The sequence below is a fragment of the Diabrotica virgifera genome, chromosome 7, assembly GCF_917563875.1.
Source record: "Diabrotica virgifera virgifera chromosome 7, PGI_DIABVI_V3a".
Classification (NCBI taxonomy): Eukaryota; Metazoa; Arthropoda; class Insecta; order Coleoptera; family Chrysomelidae; genus Diabrotica; species Diabrotica virgifera.
The window spans coordinates 244,449,479-244,464,515 of record NC_065449.1 but is presented as its reverse complement, the minus strand read 5'-3'; the positions used below and the strand labels follow the sequence as shown (position 1 = coordinate 244,464,515).

General features: G+C 35.1%; 1 protein-coding gene across 1 annotated transcript in view; it reads right to left on the bottom strand.

Moving 5' to 3' along the window:
• The window catches only part of LOC114329469 (acyl-CoA synthetase short-chain family member 3, mitochondrial), a 96,297-nt gene extending 81,657 nt beyond the window's left edge, over nucleotides 1-14,640 (bottom strand). Inside the window, exon 1 of the mRNA XM_028278597.2 lies at nucleotides 14,494-14,640. Coding sequence (XP_028134398.1) covers nucleotides 14,494-14,533 — 40 coding nt within the window. The 5' untranslated portion in view covers nucleotides 14,534-14,640. The remainder of the gene's footprint in view (nucleotides 1-14,493) is intronic.
• Between the last annotated feature and the right edge of the window lie 397 nt (nucleotides 14,641-15,037).

The window sequence follows — 15,037 nt, the reverse complement described above, 5'->3', positions numbered from 1 at the left end:
ACGTAGGTAATGAAACTGAGAAGTGAACATTCGGTACTATAATTTAGAGTATTTTAGAGTAAAGAAAGAACAATGAAATCGAACACTTTAAGATCGTTTATTTCATCCCCTATCTTTTCTTCCTTCATCCTTCGTAAGGATGTAGTGACCTGATGTAGGTAATTCATCTGAAATCTTCCCCTGGATCCTGCTATTATGCTTCACGCCTGCTACGTTGGCTTTATCTATCATTTGTTTCATGCCTTATCTTCTTCTAATCATGTCAAGTATCATATTTCCCTTCTGATTTTATCTTCCTAAAGTACTTATTTTATTTTCAACAAAGCCGTTGTTTGCAACAAAGCAAAGTCAAAATAGCATTTATTAAGTCATCGTTATTATTTAAACAGTACTTTTTCGGCTTTTTTGTTTGTTTGAACATTACAATTACAAGTATCGCCACTTAAAGCATTGTAACTTCAAAATTCATTGTCCAATTGTGCTAAAATTTAACAGTTGACATTTAATAGTATAATACTTAAGTAATTTCTAAGTAATATGGATTTGTTTTTAGTGATGCCATTTTTATTTCAAGTCTGAAACTTACTATTTGCTATATTATGTAGGCTAAAATTTTTGATAAAAATGGCTAAGAATCACGTTTTATATGTATGTATAGCGTTAACAGGATTAATTAATATAATCACCTTTTATATTAACCAAGACAAGTACGGTACAATCTATACAGTCTAAACCATGAGAGTGTAAAGCTACGTATAAAAAACGTTTAGACGAAAAATTAGAAAGGGGTAGTTTTGAAAATACCTAGGAACACTACGAACACATCAAAAAGTCCATTCATGCGGCAGCAGAAGAAGCACTGGGGAAATGTGACGAAAACCATAAAGGAATAAAACCGTACTGGTGGGATGAAGAAGTAGAAAAGGAAATTACAAATAAACGTCGGAAATACAACAAAAACAGAAAACGATAAAATAATTTACAAAGAAGCCCAAGCCAAAGTAAGAAAGAAGATAACTCAAAAAAAGAACGAATCATGGGAAAAGAACTGCCAAAAAATCAACACTTACATAGGAGGCAGAAGAAGCACAGAGAGTCGGTGATTAATTAAAAATATGAGAACTAATAAGAAAAAAGACGTTATCTCACCAATAACAACGGAAAGATGGGTAGAATATTTCAAAAAAATTACCAACAGAACAAAGACCAGAAAATACCCTGGTCCTGGTGACATCCCTGCAGAATTAGTGAAAGCCGGTACAGACAAACTCCAATAACAGCTAAGAAAACTCTTCCCATACTACTTAAATGGTGCCGAATTACCAAAAAATGGAAATCATCTATCATGTCAACCATCCACAAAAAGGGCAGCAAGGATCAATGTGAAAATTACAGAGGATGTATGGGAAACTTATTAAGAACAAAATAGAAAATGACTATAGACATTACGAAGCAGAGGAGCAAGCTGGCTTTAGAGCTGGGCGATCCACAGTCGACCACCTGTACTCTATTATGCAAGTTATTGACAAACAAACATCCGTCAATAAAGAAGTTCACCTGGTATACGTAGACTTACAAAAATCATATGACAGTGTGCCCCTCAGCAAACTATGGTCAACCCTACATCAAACCAACATTAAACATGGTCTTATCAAAGCAGTCCAAAGTCTGTATGGAACGACTGCAAAAATTAAAACTGGATCAAGGATGTCTGAGTGATTTAAGGTCACGAAATGATTGAAGCAGGGCTGTTGTATTTCGCCTACCATTTTTAAAATTTATCTGGAACAAGCACTCAAGTTGTGGAAAAGAAAATGTAAGGGCATGGGAATCCCTCTCAATGACGACACAACACTATATACTTTATGTTTCGCTGATGACCAAATTCTTGATGACTTGATGACTTGAGTTACATGACGCGGAAGCTAATAAAAGAATAAAACAAATGGGGTCTCGAAGTCAACATTAAGAAAACTGAAGCCATGTGTATTGGAAGAACAAAGCAGTCCATTACATTAGACGATGGAGTAGAAATTAAACACTGCGATGAATACAAGTACCTGGGCATGAAGATAACTCAAGATGGAACACTCGATGCTGCTATAAAAGACAGAAACATTCAGGGTAGAAAAGCCATATCTATGACGAAAGGCATTCTGTGGGACCAGACAATATCTAAAGCGAACGAACAGCTCATATACAATAGCATACTTAAAAGTATAATGACATATGGCAGCGAAGTTTGGCAACTGAAATAAAGAACAGAGAAAATGTTACCAGTAACAGAAATGGACTTCTGGAGAAGAGCAGCAGGCAAATCAAGAAGAGATCGGATACCAAATGAGAGAATACGAGAAATGATGGGAGTCACACATACAATAATTGATGACATGAAAACAAAACAACTAGTATGGTACGGAAATGTACAGAGAATGCCAGATGACAGGATCCCTAAGCAAATTTTGGCATGGACACCACAAGGGAGAAGAAAAAGAGGAAGGCCGAGAAGAAGATGGAGGGAGGGAAATGAAAAAGAACTAGAGGAAAGAGAACCCTTCCAGGTCTATGGTTAAACAGAGAAGAATGGCGCTTAGGAGTCGGAAGGCGTCAGAGAACGCTGTAAACCGATAGTAGTAGTAGTAGAATTTTTTCTAGGTACCGAGCTATTCTAGTCTGCCTTTTTCACTCCTACTCCTCTATCTGTTCTCCTTCGTAACGAGGTAGTGGTGTCACGTAATTTGTTTGACTATTTTTGTCCAATTATCTCGTGTGCGTGTTGTTTTGCTTCGAAGAATGAGTAACAACTCATGTCCTTTCTTTGGTCCGACCATCGTATTGGAGATCTTCTGGATCTTTTGTCCTCTACGTTGCCTTAAACTATCATTTGTTCCGTACCTTTCCTTCTTCTAGTTAAATGTCCAAAATCCGTCAGTATATTTTGGTTGATAGTTATTGTGAGTCTAGTTTTTATGTTAAGTTCGGCTAGTATTGAATTATTTGAGCGATGTGCGATGTGCGGTCTATAGTATGTGCAACATTCTACAGTAGACCCACATTTCAAATGCCATCATACGTTTCGTATCTGCTTTTTTGATGGTCCAAGTCTCTGAAGCATAGGTGGCGATAGGAAATAGTAACGCGTTTTTTGTAATATCAATGTTCTTCCATATTGTAGTGAGTCTTGCTGTTGCCGATCTGGCCATTCTCTACTTTGGTTATTTAAAGGTTAGCAAACAATTTGTACGATTGATATGCCGACGGATCAGAAGATGGAGAAATACGAAAGAGAATAATGCAGGCAAACAGAGCTTACATATATTTCGGTCTAAAAATGTCCACCGAAATATAAAGATGAGAATCTATAAAACCTTAATTCGACCAATAGCATGTTATGTTAGTGAAGTATGGGTCCTGAAAGAAACATACAAAAACAAACTCGACAAATTCGAAAGGAAAGTACTGAGGAGAATACTAGGACCTGTGAGGGAAGACGGAATCTTCAGAAGCCGATACAACAACGAGCTTTATCAACTTTATAAGGAAACACTCCTATCAGACTTCATTAGAATACAAAGATTGCAATGGGCCGGACATGTGATAAGGATGGGAGAGGATAGGCTACCAAAAAGAGCACTGATTGCTAGAATGCAAGGAAAGAGACCAGTTGGAAAGCCAAGAAAGCGCTGGGAAGACACAATAAACACCAACGCACAAGCCCTTTTAGTAGTCCGTGTATGGAGAAGAGCAGCCACAGAAAAGCATGGGTGGAGGCAAAAAATAAAGGAGGCCAAGGCTAAATTTGAGCTGTAGTGCCGTAGAAGAAGAAGAAGAAGATACAATTTGTACATTTATACATTAGTTCGTCTTCTCCTTTCTCCATCTACAATTTTTTACCAAACATTATGCAAAGCTTTTTTCCCATACTAGTCCGTTCTTTAACGGTAAAATATTGCAAAACCTCTAAATTTTAAAGAACCGCTTGGATTGACATGAAATTTGGCATACACATAGCTAACAAGTCAAAGAGAAAAAGTGATATTGTGCCGATATGTGCTTTTGCCCTGGGGGTTGTTTTCACCCCCTCTTAGGGGTGAAAAAATATTCGTCCAAAGAAAGTCAGGAAATGGATAAACTGACTAATTTTAAGTAAATTTTGTTTTATAGAGTTTTTTCACTAAGTCAATACTTTTCGAGTTATTTGGCAGTGAATATGTTCATTTTTTCAACAAAATAACCATGCTTTTAGACGGTTTTTCGCAAATAACTCAAATAGTAAGTATTTTGTCGAAAAAACATTCTTAACGAAAATGTAGCCTATAAAAAATTTAAAAAAATGGTGTATACATCACGTCTCTACACCTAGCTAATAGCTAATGAAAAATAGGTTCATATTCGTCAAATAGCAAATGGAATACTTTAACGTGAAATAACCAAAAATGAAGCACATTTCGGGGAAAACTCATTTCAACTTGTTTAAAAGTGTTTAAAAAAAGCTTCATTTTTGTTTTATAAAAAAAATTTCTAGCATCAAAATTAAACAAGTTACGCTCAAAATAAAGTCAGTCTCTTGTGGTTTTGGTAAAAAAATCGAGAAAATCACCCCCTAATTAGTATCTTCAATGAACTTAATCGTTACGACTTCACAAGTTTCTTGAGTCGTATATATATTGTTTATATGATCTGTAAGTTTCATGGTTTAAAGTCCTTACTATTGAAAGGGCTGTAGTTAAAAGGGGTTGAACGAGTCACTGATCACCAATGTATGCAAATTTAGAAACACCAAATCTTAATTAATTTTTGTCTAACAGAAAAACAAAAAAATACATGATATTCAGAAAAGCAAATCTGACTTTTTTGTTTTTCTAGATTTTTGGTATCTCTAACAATTTTTAAGTTATTTTGAAAAAAAGCATATTTTTCAAAATTTAAATTTTTAAAAATTTTACTTTGAAACCGAATTTTTTCAAAAATAAGCACTTTGAATCGATGAAACTTACAGATCATATAAACGCAACATAAGTAAAATAATTTGTGGAGCGGTAACGATTAATTTCATTTAAGTTGCTAATTAGTAGTTGGTCTTCCCGATTTTTTTTTGCAAAAACAAAAGGGACCAACTTTATTTTCAGCGTAACTTGCTTAAATTTAATGCTAGAAAATTTTTGTAAAAACAGAAATAAAGGTTTTTTACACTTTAAAAAAATTATAATGGGTTTTTCCCAAAAAGTGCTTAATTTTTTCGATATTTCACGTCGAAATATTCTATTTGAAATTTGGTGAATATGAATCTATTTTTCATTGGCTATAACTCTAGTTCTACGAGATCCAGAGACCTAGCGCGTACACCATTTTTTTTAACTTTTTTATAAGCTATATTTTCGCTAAGAACATTTTTTTCGATAAAATACTTACTTTTTGAGTTATTTGCGAAAAACCGTCTAAAAACGTGGTTATTTTGTTGAAAAATGAACATATTCACTCGCAAATAACTCGAAAAGTGTTGACTTGGCGAAAAAGCTCTATAGAATAAAAGATACTTAAAATTAGTTAGTTTACCCATTTCCGGACTTATTTTGGACATATATTTTTCAAGTCACCTCCAGGGCAAAAGCACACATCGGCACAATATCACTTTTTTTCTTTGACATGTAAGCTATACGCATGCCAAATTTCATGTCAATCCAAGCGGTTCTTTAAAATTTAGAGCAAAAACCGTGAAAGAATGGACTATACTTCCAATTTGTTCTGTATGGTTTGTTCATAGTCCATGTTTTAGCAGCGTATAGCATTGTGGGTTTAATTATAGTTTTGTACACTCTTATTTTTGTATTACAATATATATCTTTGGCCTTAATCCGACAATCATACGTTTTATCGTTTTAACTGTATGTTATATGAACCAAATAAAGAATTCAGCTGGAAACTTATTCTGCGAAGCTCTTAGAGCAACTGAAGATAGAGACCAATGGAGAAACATTGTTAGGAATATTGGAAGAAATCACGATCCTCAGTAATGGGGAAACGACAAGAGAGAGAGAGAGAGAGAGATAGAGAGAGAGAGAGAGAGAGAGAGAGAGAGAGAGAGAGAGAGAGAGAGAGAGAGAGAGAGAGAGAGAGAGAGAGAGAGAGAGAGAGAGAGAGAGAGAGATGAGAGAGAGAGAGAGTATATATGAACATAAGATATAAGAACATCAAGGTAAGTTTTTATTCTACTGTATACCACAGTTTTTGTTTATTCGAATAATAATGGTGTGATTTCTGTAGTTAGACTTTGATTTATATCGCATCAAACATAATATTTAATGAAATTTTTAATTTCCCTACAAAATCTATTTAACATACAATAGTCTAAACTTGGTTTGTTTGCCGAGTGTCAATTTCTTAGCTAATAAGGTATAAAGGAGGTCGTTTGAAGCAGTAGTTTTAAAAACGATATATAGAACTTGTCAAGGAAATATTGTTTGTATAAACAGAAATATGAAATGAGTGAAATGAGTGTCGACAACGAATCAAGTAATATATTAACCCAGGTACTAAAATACCAAAGGGCGACGCTTAGGAAAATATTCCAACAATGCACCTCAGATTATAGTCCAAGAGACAGCGCTGAAAAATTTCTCTGAATTTACTTTTTTCACAGTTGGTTACCGTGATTGTGTAGAGAAACATACTGCGGTCGGTCAAGCGAAACGTAGAACAGGGGTTACTGAGAGGGTATCAAAGTTGCTTTCCTACGAAGGTAATTAAATCCATTTACTAAGGCTGAAAATCAGTATACACATTCTAAATTGAATATAAATAACAGTTATTATAGTCGGTCAGCTGTATGACGGGACAGAGCCGGTCGGTCGGCCACAATGAATGTACAGGTTTATTCACTATATTTTAAACCCACCTAAACTGCTTTATTTACAGAATTAGAAAAAAATGTAATCCATCTGGGCGTGATGACGTAATCGACTATTTTTTTTTAAATGAGAATAGGGGTCGTGTGCTAGCTCATTTGAAAGGTTATTCAATTCTCTATTCATTAATATAAACATTAACATGATTGTTGATACAGGGTGTCCGAAAAAATTTTTTAATTAAATTAATTGTTTAATTATCAATTCAAATTTTTTTTTGGACACCCTGTATAAATAATGATCTTAATGTTTATATTAGGTACTGCATAGAGAATTAAATAACCTTTAAAATGAGCTAGCATACGAACCCTATTCTTATGTAAAAAAATAGTCGATTACGTCATCACGGCCAGATGGCTGACTACGATATACAGGGTGTCCCGAAAAGAATGGTCATAAATTATACCACAGATTCTGGGGTCAAAACTAGGTTGATTGAACCTCACTTACCTATATACAATAGTGCACACAAAAAAAGTTACAGCCCTTTGAAGTTACAAAATGAAAATCGATTTTTTTTCATATATCGAAAACTCTTAGAGATTTTTTATTGAAAATGGACATGTGGCATTCTCATGGTAGCAGCATCTTAAAAAAAAATTAAAGTGAAATTTGTGCACCCCATAAAAATTTTATGGGAGTTTTGTTCCCTTAAACCCCCCCAAACTTTTTTGTACGTTCCAATTAAATTATTATTGTGGCACCATTAGTTAAACACAATATTTTTAAAACTTTCTTGCCTCTTGTACTTTTTCGATAAGCCCAGCGTTTATCGAGATATTTTGAATATTTGTCGAATCCACCACATATTTGTATATGGTTAAGTGCGGTTATAGAGACATATGTTAATAATCTGAAAATTTATTTATAATTTACATTTTTAGGTATATTTTGAAAAAGAAGCCACATCTCGATAAAAGGTGACTTATCAAAAAAAGACTAAGAGGCAAAATAGTTTAAAAAATACTGTGTTTAACTAATGGTACCACAATAATAGTTTAATTAGAACGTACACAAACATTTGGGGGGTTTAAAGGAACAAAACCCCCATGAAATTTTTATGTAAACATATTAAAAAAGAAGCCGCATCTCGATAAAAACTGGCTTATCGACAAAATACTAAGAGGTAAAAAAGTTTTAAAAACGTTGTGTTTAACTAATGGTAACAAAATAATGAATTGATTGGAACGTACACAAAAGTTTGGGGGGGTTTAAGGGAACAAAACCCCCATAAATTTTTTATGGGGTGGAAAAATTTCACTATAATTTTGTTTTAAGATGTTCCTGCCATAAAAATGATGCATGTCCATTTTCAACAAAAAATATCTAATAGTTTCCGATACATTGAAAAAAATCGATTTTCATTTTGTAACTTCAAAGGGCTGTAACTTTTTTTATGAGCACATTTGTACTAAGGTAAGTTAGGTTCAATCGAACTATTTTTGACCCCAGAATGTGTGATATAATTTATGACCAATCTTTTCGGGACACCCTGTATAAACTGCGCGTCATAGAAAACGGGCACCCTAAAAAATGGGCCATTTTTGATGTCGCGTATCTCCTAAACCTGTTGTCCGATTTAAATGATTTTTTGAATATGTTATAGCCCTATTCTTTGTCAATATCTTTGTAATAATATTTTTGCAAAACAGGTAAATTTTCATTGTATACTGGGTGTACGAATCAAGCTGTGTTTTTTTCTCAAAGTTCGCAACACCCTGTGGATTATTCTAGCATTTATAAAATACTGAAATTAAAATTCAACTATAGCCTCAGGCTTTCTTAACATTCTGTTTTTTGATTCATTCGCTTATGTTGGATAATACAAAAGTTATGTACTTTAACAACTAGCCATGTTCTTCATCAGTACAGGGTGTTATAAGTCTAAAGTGTTTTAGGGACTAAATAAGTTCGACAAACTTTAAGGGGGTAATTCTGCATTAAAAATAATGACAGTTTGCTTTATAATTATATATCCGCAAAAGCTTCGTTTCCGAGATACGGGATGTTAAATTTTTTCTTATAAACTGATGATTTATTTATTGCTTTAAAACCGGTTGAGATATGCAAATGAAATTTGGTAGGTTTTAAGAGATGGTTATTGCGCATTTTTTGACATTCAACTAAGAATTTTATATTCACTATTGGAGCGCATACGGGTAATATGACCGATCATATTATTCGTATGTACGCCAATGGTGAATAAAAAATTCTTAATTGTATATCAAAAAATGTTAAAAAATTACGTCTTAAAACCCACCAAAATTCATTTGCATATCTCAACCGGTTTTAGGGCAATAAATAAATCGTCAGTTTTTAAGAAAAAATTCAACATCCTCTATGTCGGAAACGAAGCATTTGCGGATATATGTTTATAAAGCAACCGGTCAATATGATTTCGTGCAGAATTACCCCTTAAAGTTTGTCGTACTTCTTTAGAAACACCCTGTACTGATAAAAAGCATGCCTAGTTGTTAAAGTACATAACTTTTGTATTATCCATCATAAATGAATGAATCAAAAAACAGAATGTTAAAAAAACCTGAGGCTATAGTTGGGTTTTAATTTCAGTATTTTATAAATGCTAGAATATGCCACAGGGTGTTGCGAACTTTGAGAAAAAAACACAGTTTGATTCGTACACCCGGTATATAATGAAAATTTACCTGTTTTGCAAAAATATTAATACAGTGATATTGACAAAGAATAGGGCTATAACATATTCAAAAAATCACTTAAATCGGACAACAGGTTTAGGAGATACGCGACATCAAAAATGACCCATTTTTTAGGGTGCCCGTTTTCTATGACGCGCAGTTTATGTCAAAAAATAATAATTAAAAAATCGAATAACTTTTGTATTTTACATTTTTTCTAATTCTGCAAATAAAGCCGTTTACAAGGGGTCAAAATATATCCCCGTACATTCATTGGGCCGACCGACTGGCTCTGTTCCGTCATACAGCTGATCGACTATAATAACTTTTATTTATATTCAATTTAGAATGTGTGTACTGGTTTTCAGCCTTAGTAAATGGATTTAATTACCTCCGCAGGTAAGCAGCTTTGACAAGCTGTCAGTACCACCTGTTCTACGTTTCTCTTGACCGACCGCAGTATGTTTCTCCACACAATCACGGTAATCAACTGTGAAAAAACTGGCTTTAGTAAATTCAAAGAGATTTTTCGGCGCTGCGTCTCCGTCTATTACCCATCTGAATCGTCATCATTTTTGTACTCTAATAAGAATATGGTATAAAACAAAATGAAAATAAACGGTTTCGTTTTGATTCAAATCGGGTTCCTTGCCATCCCCCGAAACGTGTTTCTAGGAATCAAAACGCCCGTGAAAGATATGGAATGCTGCAACTGCAACTAATCTTGCAGGGAAAAGTAGAAGGAAAGCGAGGACCAGGAAGACGAAGGATTTCCTGGCTGAAAAATCTACGTACGTGGTTCAACACAACAACTACAAATATTTTTAGGGCAGCAGTGTGCAAAGTACAGATTGCCATGATGGTCGCCAATATCCGAAACAGATAGGCGCTACAAGAAGAAGAAGATGGTTAGAACGACCTCTAACGGGGAACGATGAAATGAGTGAAATGAGTCTCGTCACTGGTCCATATCTGGGCCAGCACATTCAAGCCAAACAAAGCATCTTTTGTGCTTATACTATTTCTAAAGTCAAGTTGTGTGTCATCAGTGTTATACTTAAGAGTTTTTACCAATTCTTCTGTGTATTATTTTCAAAAATCTTTTATATATGTGACTCATTAAAGTTATTGTTCTGTGATCTGAGCAGGTTGTTGCACTTGCCTTTTTGGGAACTGATACAAAAGGTCAATTGCAGCCATTGTATGGGAAGTGTAGCAGTTTGATATATTAACTTAAAGAGTTCAATCATTAGATCAATAACTTCAATCTTCATCAATGAGTTTTATTATTTCGATGGGCACATTAATTGTCTCAAAAACAGAACATCGAAATGAAAGGTTAATGATAGAGCAAACCCAAATAGAAAAAGTTAGGAGATACAAATATCTGGGAACCTGGTTGATGACAAAAATGACCAAAGCAAAGAAATTAAAGTCCGAATTGAAATTGCAAGGCAAGCATTTATAAAAATGAAGACACTGCTAACAAACAAAGACCTTCAGTTGCCTCTCAGATTATGGGCTCTAAGATGCTACATATTTTCTATATTGCTATACGGAATGGAAGCTTGGACATTAAAGAGACAACACATAAGAAGAATAGAAGCGTTCGAAATGTGGTGTTACAGAAGAATATTGAAAATTCAGTGGGTTCAAATGATTACCAATATTGAAGTGCTACGACGTTTAAAGGAGTTAGAAATTATAAAGAGTATAAAAACTAGAAAACTGGAATATTTGGGTCACATTACCAGAGGAGAAAAATATGAGTTGCTGAGAATTATTATGCAAGGAAGGATCCAAGGAAGAAGAAGCATAGGAAGAAGACGCATCTCCTGGCTGAGGAACCTTAGAGAATGGTTTAACTGTAGTTCATTACAACTATTCAGAGCAGCAGCCAACAAAGTGGCCATAGCCATTATGATATCCAACATCCGATAGGAGAGGGAACTTTAAGAAGAAGAAGGGCGCATTAACTGGAACACGTAGTGATGTATGGCAGCGAAATGTGGACGATAAAGGAAAACGAAGAAAAACTACGTGTTTGGGAAAGAAAGATCCTAAGGAAGATATTTGGCCTGTGCTCGATAAAGCAATAGGACAATATAGGATAAGAACTAACAAGGAGCTCAAAGACGTGAACATAATTAAAGAAATAAAGTCCAGAAGACTCCGATGGAGTCAATGGAGGACGCCTCAGAAGACATTCTGACCAAAGAGCAGTAAGACTGGTATAGGAAGAAGTTCCAACTGTAAGAACATCACGTGGACGCCCTCGATTCCGGTGGCGAGCTAATATAGCAGGAGATCTTAAAGCAATGGGCATGTAGAACTGGATGGAGATTCCTCAAGACAAAGAAGAGTGGAGGCATGTTGTCGAGTCGGCTATAACCCATGAAGGGTTTTAACGCCACGGAGTAAGTAACATTAACTGGTACAGTAGCTTTGCCCTCTTGTGTTTTGATTGCATATATTATTTCTTCTTGAAATATTGGTGGTCCGGTATGCTCTGTGGTTTCTAATGACAGTTCTTCTCTTTCATCATTAAATAGTTAGTGGATGTAATTGGTAAATGATCTAGACTGAGAAAAATTTAGAAGGTTGAATGAGACAGGCAGTGAAAACTGCACTATTCTGGAATGGATATGCGACTTATACTGGAAGACTGGATACTGGATACTTATACTGGAATACGTTGGTGCATCGGATCGACCTATTAATGAGAACTATTACTATGAAAGATGCGACCTTAGAGCTCAGTGTTATGCATTCAAAACCTAACCAAGGAAGAAATAACCAAATCCCTTAAAATGGAAAATTCTCTGGTCCTGGTGACATCCCTGTAGAATTAGTGAAAGCCGGTACAGACAAACTTCAAGAACAGCTAAGAAAATTCTTCCAAGACTGCTTAAATGGTGCCGAATTAAAAAAAGAATGGAAATTATCTATCATATCAACCATCCACAAAAAGGGCAGCAAGGATCAATTATGTGAAAATTACAGAGGAATTGCGGTAAACAGCACAATAAGTAGGATGTATGGGAAACTTATTAAGAACAAAATAGAAAATGATTATAGAGATTACGAAGCAGAGGAGCAAGCTGCCTTTAGAGCTGGGCGGTCCATAGTAGACCACCTGTACTCTATTACGTAAGTTATTGAGAAAAAAACAGCCGTCAATAAAGAAGTTCACCTGGTATATGTAGACTTACAAAAAGCATATGACAGTGTGCCCCTCAGCAAACTATGGGCAACCCTACATCAAACCAACATTAAACATAGTCTTATCAAAGCAGTCCAAAGTCTGTATAATGGAACGACTGCAAAAATTAAAACTGGACCAAGGATGTCTGAGGTATTTAAGGTCACGAAAAGTTTGAAGCAGGTTTGTTGTATTTCGCCTACCCTCTTTAAAATTTATCTGGAACAAGCACTCAAGCTGTGGAAAAGAAAATGTAATGGCATGGGAATCCCTCTCAATGACGACACAACACTATACATTTTATGTTTCGCTGATGACCAAATTCTGATTGCTCAGGATCATGACGACGTGAGTTACATGACGCAGAAGCTAATAGAAAAATATAACAAATGGGGTTTCGAAGTTAACCTTAAGAAAACTGAAGCCATGCGTATTGGAGGAACAAAGCAGTCCATTACATTAGACGATGGAAAAGAAATTAAACACTGCGATAAATACAAGTATCTAGGCATGAATATAACTCAAGATGGAGCACTCGACGCTGCTATAAAAGACAGAAACCTACAGGGTAGGAGAACCATATCCATGATGAACGGCATTCTGTGGCACCAGACAATATCTAAAGCGAACAAACAGCTCATATACAATAGCATACTTAAAAGTATAATAACATATGGTAGTGAAGTTTGGCCACTGAAACAAAGAACGGAGAAAATGTTACTAGTAACAGAAATGGACTTCTGGAGAATAGCAGCAGGAAAATCAAGAAGAGATCGGATATCAAATGAGAGATAACGAGAAATGATGGGAGTCACACATACAATAATTGATGATGTAAAAACAAAACAACTAGTATGGTACGGCCATGTACAGAGAATGCCAGATGACAGGATCCCTAAGCAGATTTTGGCATGGACAACAGAAGGGAGAAGAAAAAGAGGAAGGCGGAGAAGAAGCTGGAGGGAGGGAATTGAAAAATAACTAGAGGAAAGAGAAATCCCTCCAGGTCTATGGTTAAACAGAGAAGAATGTCGGTTAGGAGTCGGAAGGCGTCGGAGAACGCTGTAAACCGATAGTAGTAGTAGTAGTACCTAACCAAAACAGATGAATTCTCTCTATCGATTGTTGAAAGAAGATGGAATGGAATTTGGAGGCGTAGATATAACTTTGAACTGAAGCGAAACCGTCTGCAGTGGGCAGAACATGTAGCCTGGGTCCCGGAATCGAACATAATAAAAAATATTCCAAGAGAACAAGAGGTGGGAATGGGAAGACGGGGTAGACCAGAGATGAGCTGGATAGACCGGTTAACAGTGGATGTTGAGGAGATCGCTGTTACCAACTGGAAAATTCAGGGTCACAACAATCAAGCGTCCGAGCAGTATGTCTTCTTCTTCATGTACCATTTCCTTTCAGAACGTTGGTTACCATCATAGCTATCTTAATTTTATTCACTGTCACCCTAAATATCATGCTTGTATCAATACCATATCAATCTCGCAAAGAAACAATGCGTCACAGAAAGCTTAAGAAGGTCGAGGTCCTTTAAGGGTTGTACCACCATGATGATGATTATAATGATGAAACAAAGACAACAAATACGAGGAATATCACAAGAAATTATTGAAATCGTTACAAGGAAAAACACAACACTAAAATTATTTTTAGTTTGAAAAATTTTCAATTTTAATTTTGAACGCTACTTTGAGTAAAATTAGCAAATACTTACAGTTGCTTAAAGTTACATCCGATTGAGTATCCTCTGGCATATTGGCAATTTCTTATAGCTAAGTCTACACTTCTTTATCTAACCACTGCCGTCACTTAACTAAATGCTATGACTTATGACACGGTTCAAATAATAACACTAACTTATGTAAATTTTTTGTGTTATAATTACATGTCTGACGTAGCTAATAAAGTTTTTTATGTGTTTATATACTTCCAGATCGGATATGACCGTCAAAACTCCGTAGTTGCTTGAGAAATGTTTGGGACCCCCGGTAGAGTATAAAAGATTATAGTGGATTAAAAAAGGAAATAATTAGATGACTTATTAAATGTGACCGTTCAACGACAGAAAAAATATTATAAGATGCAACAAATTGTTGTTATTATTCACTGATATTATAACTAAAGTGCTCAATTGATAATTACTATTACATATCCCTAAACTAGGTGCACTATTTTTTTCGTTGTGTCATTTTGTTTATCATTGGACGCGGATCAATTGTTATTTTTTTTGGCTAATCTCAATATTCTCAATGGTCATA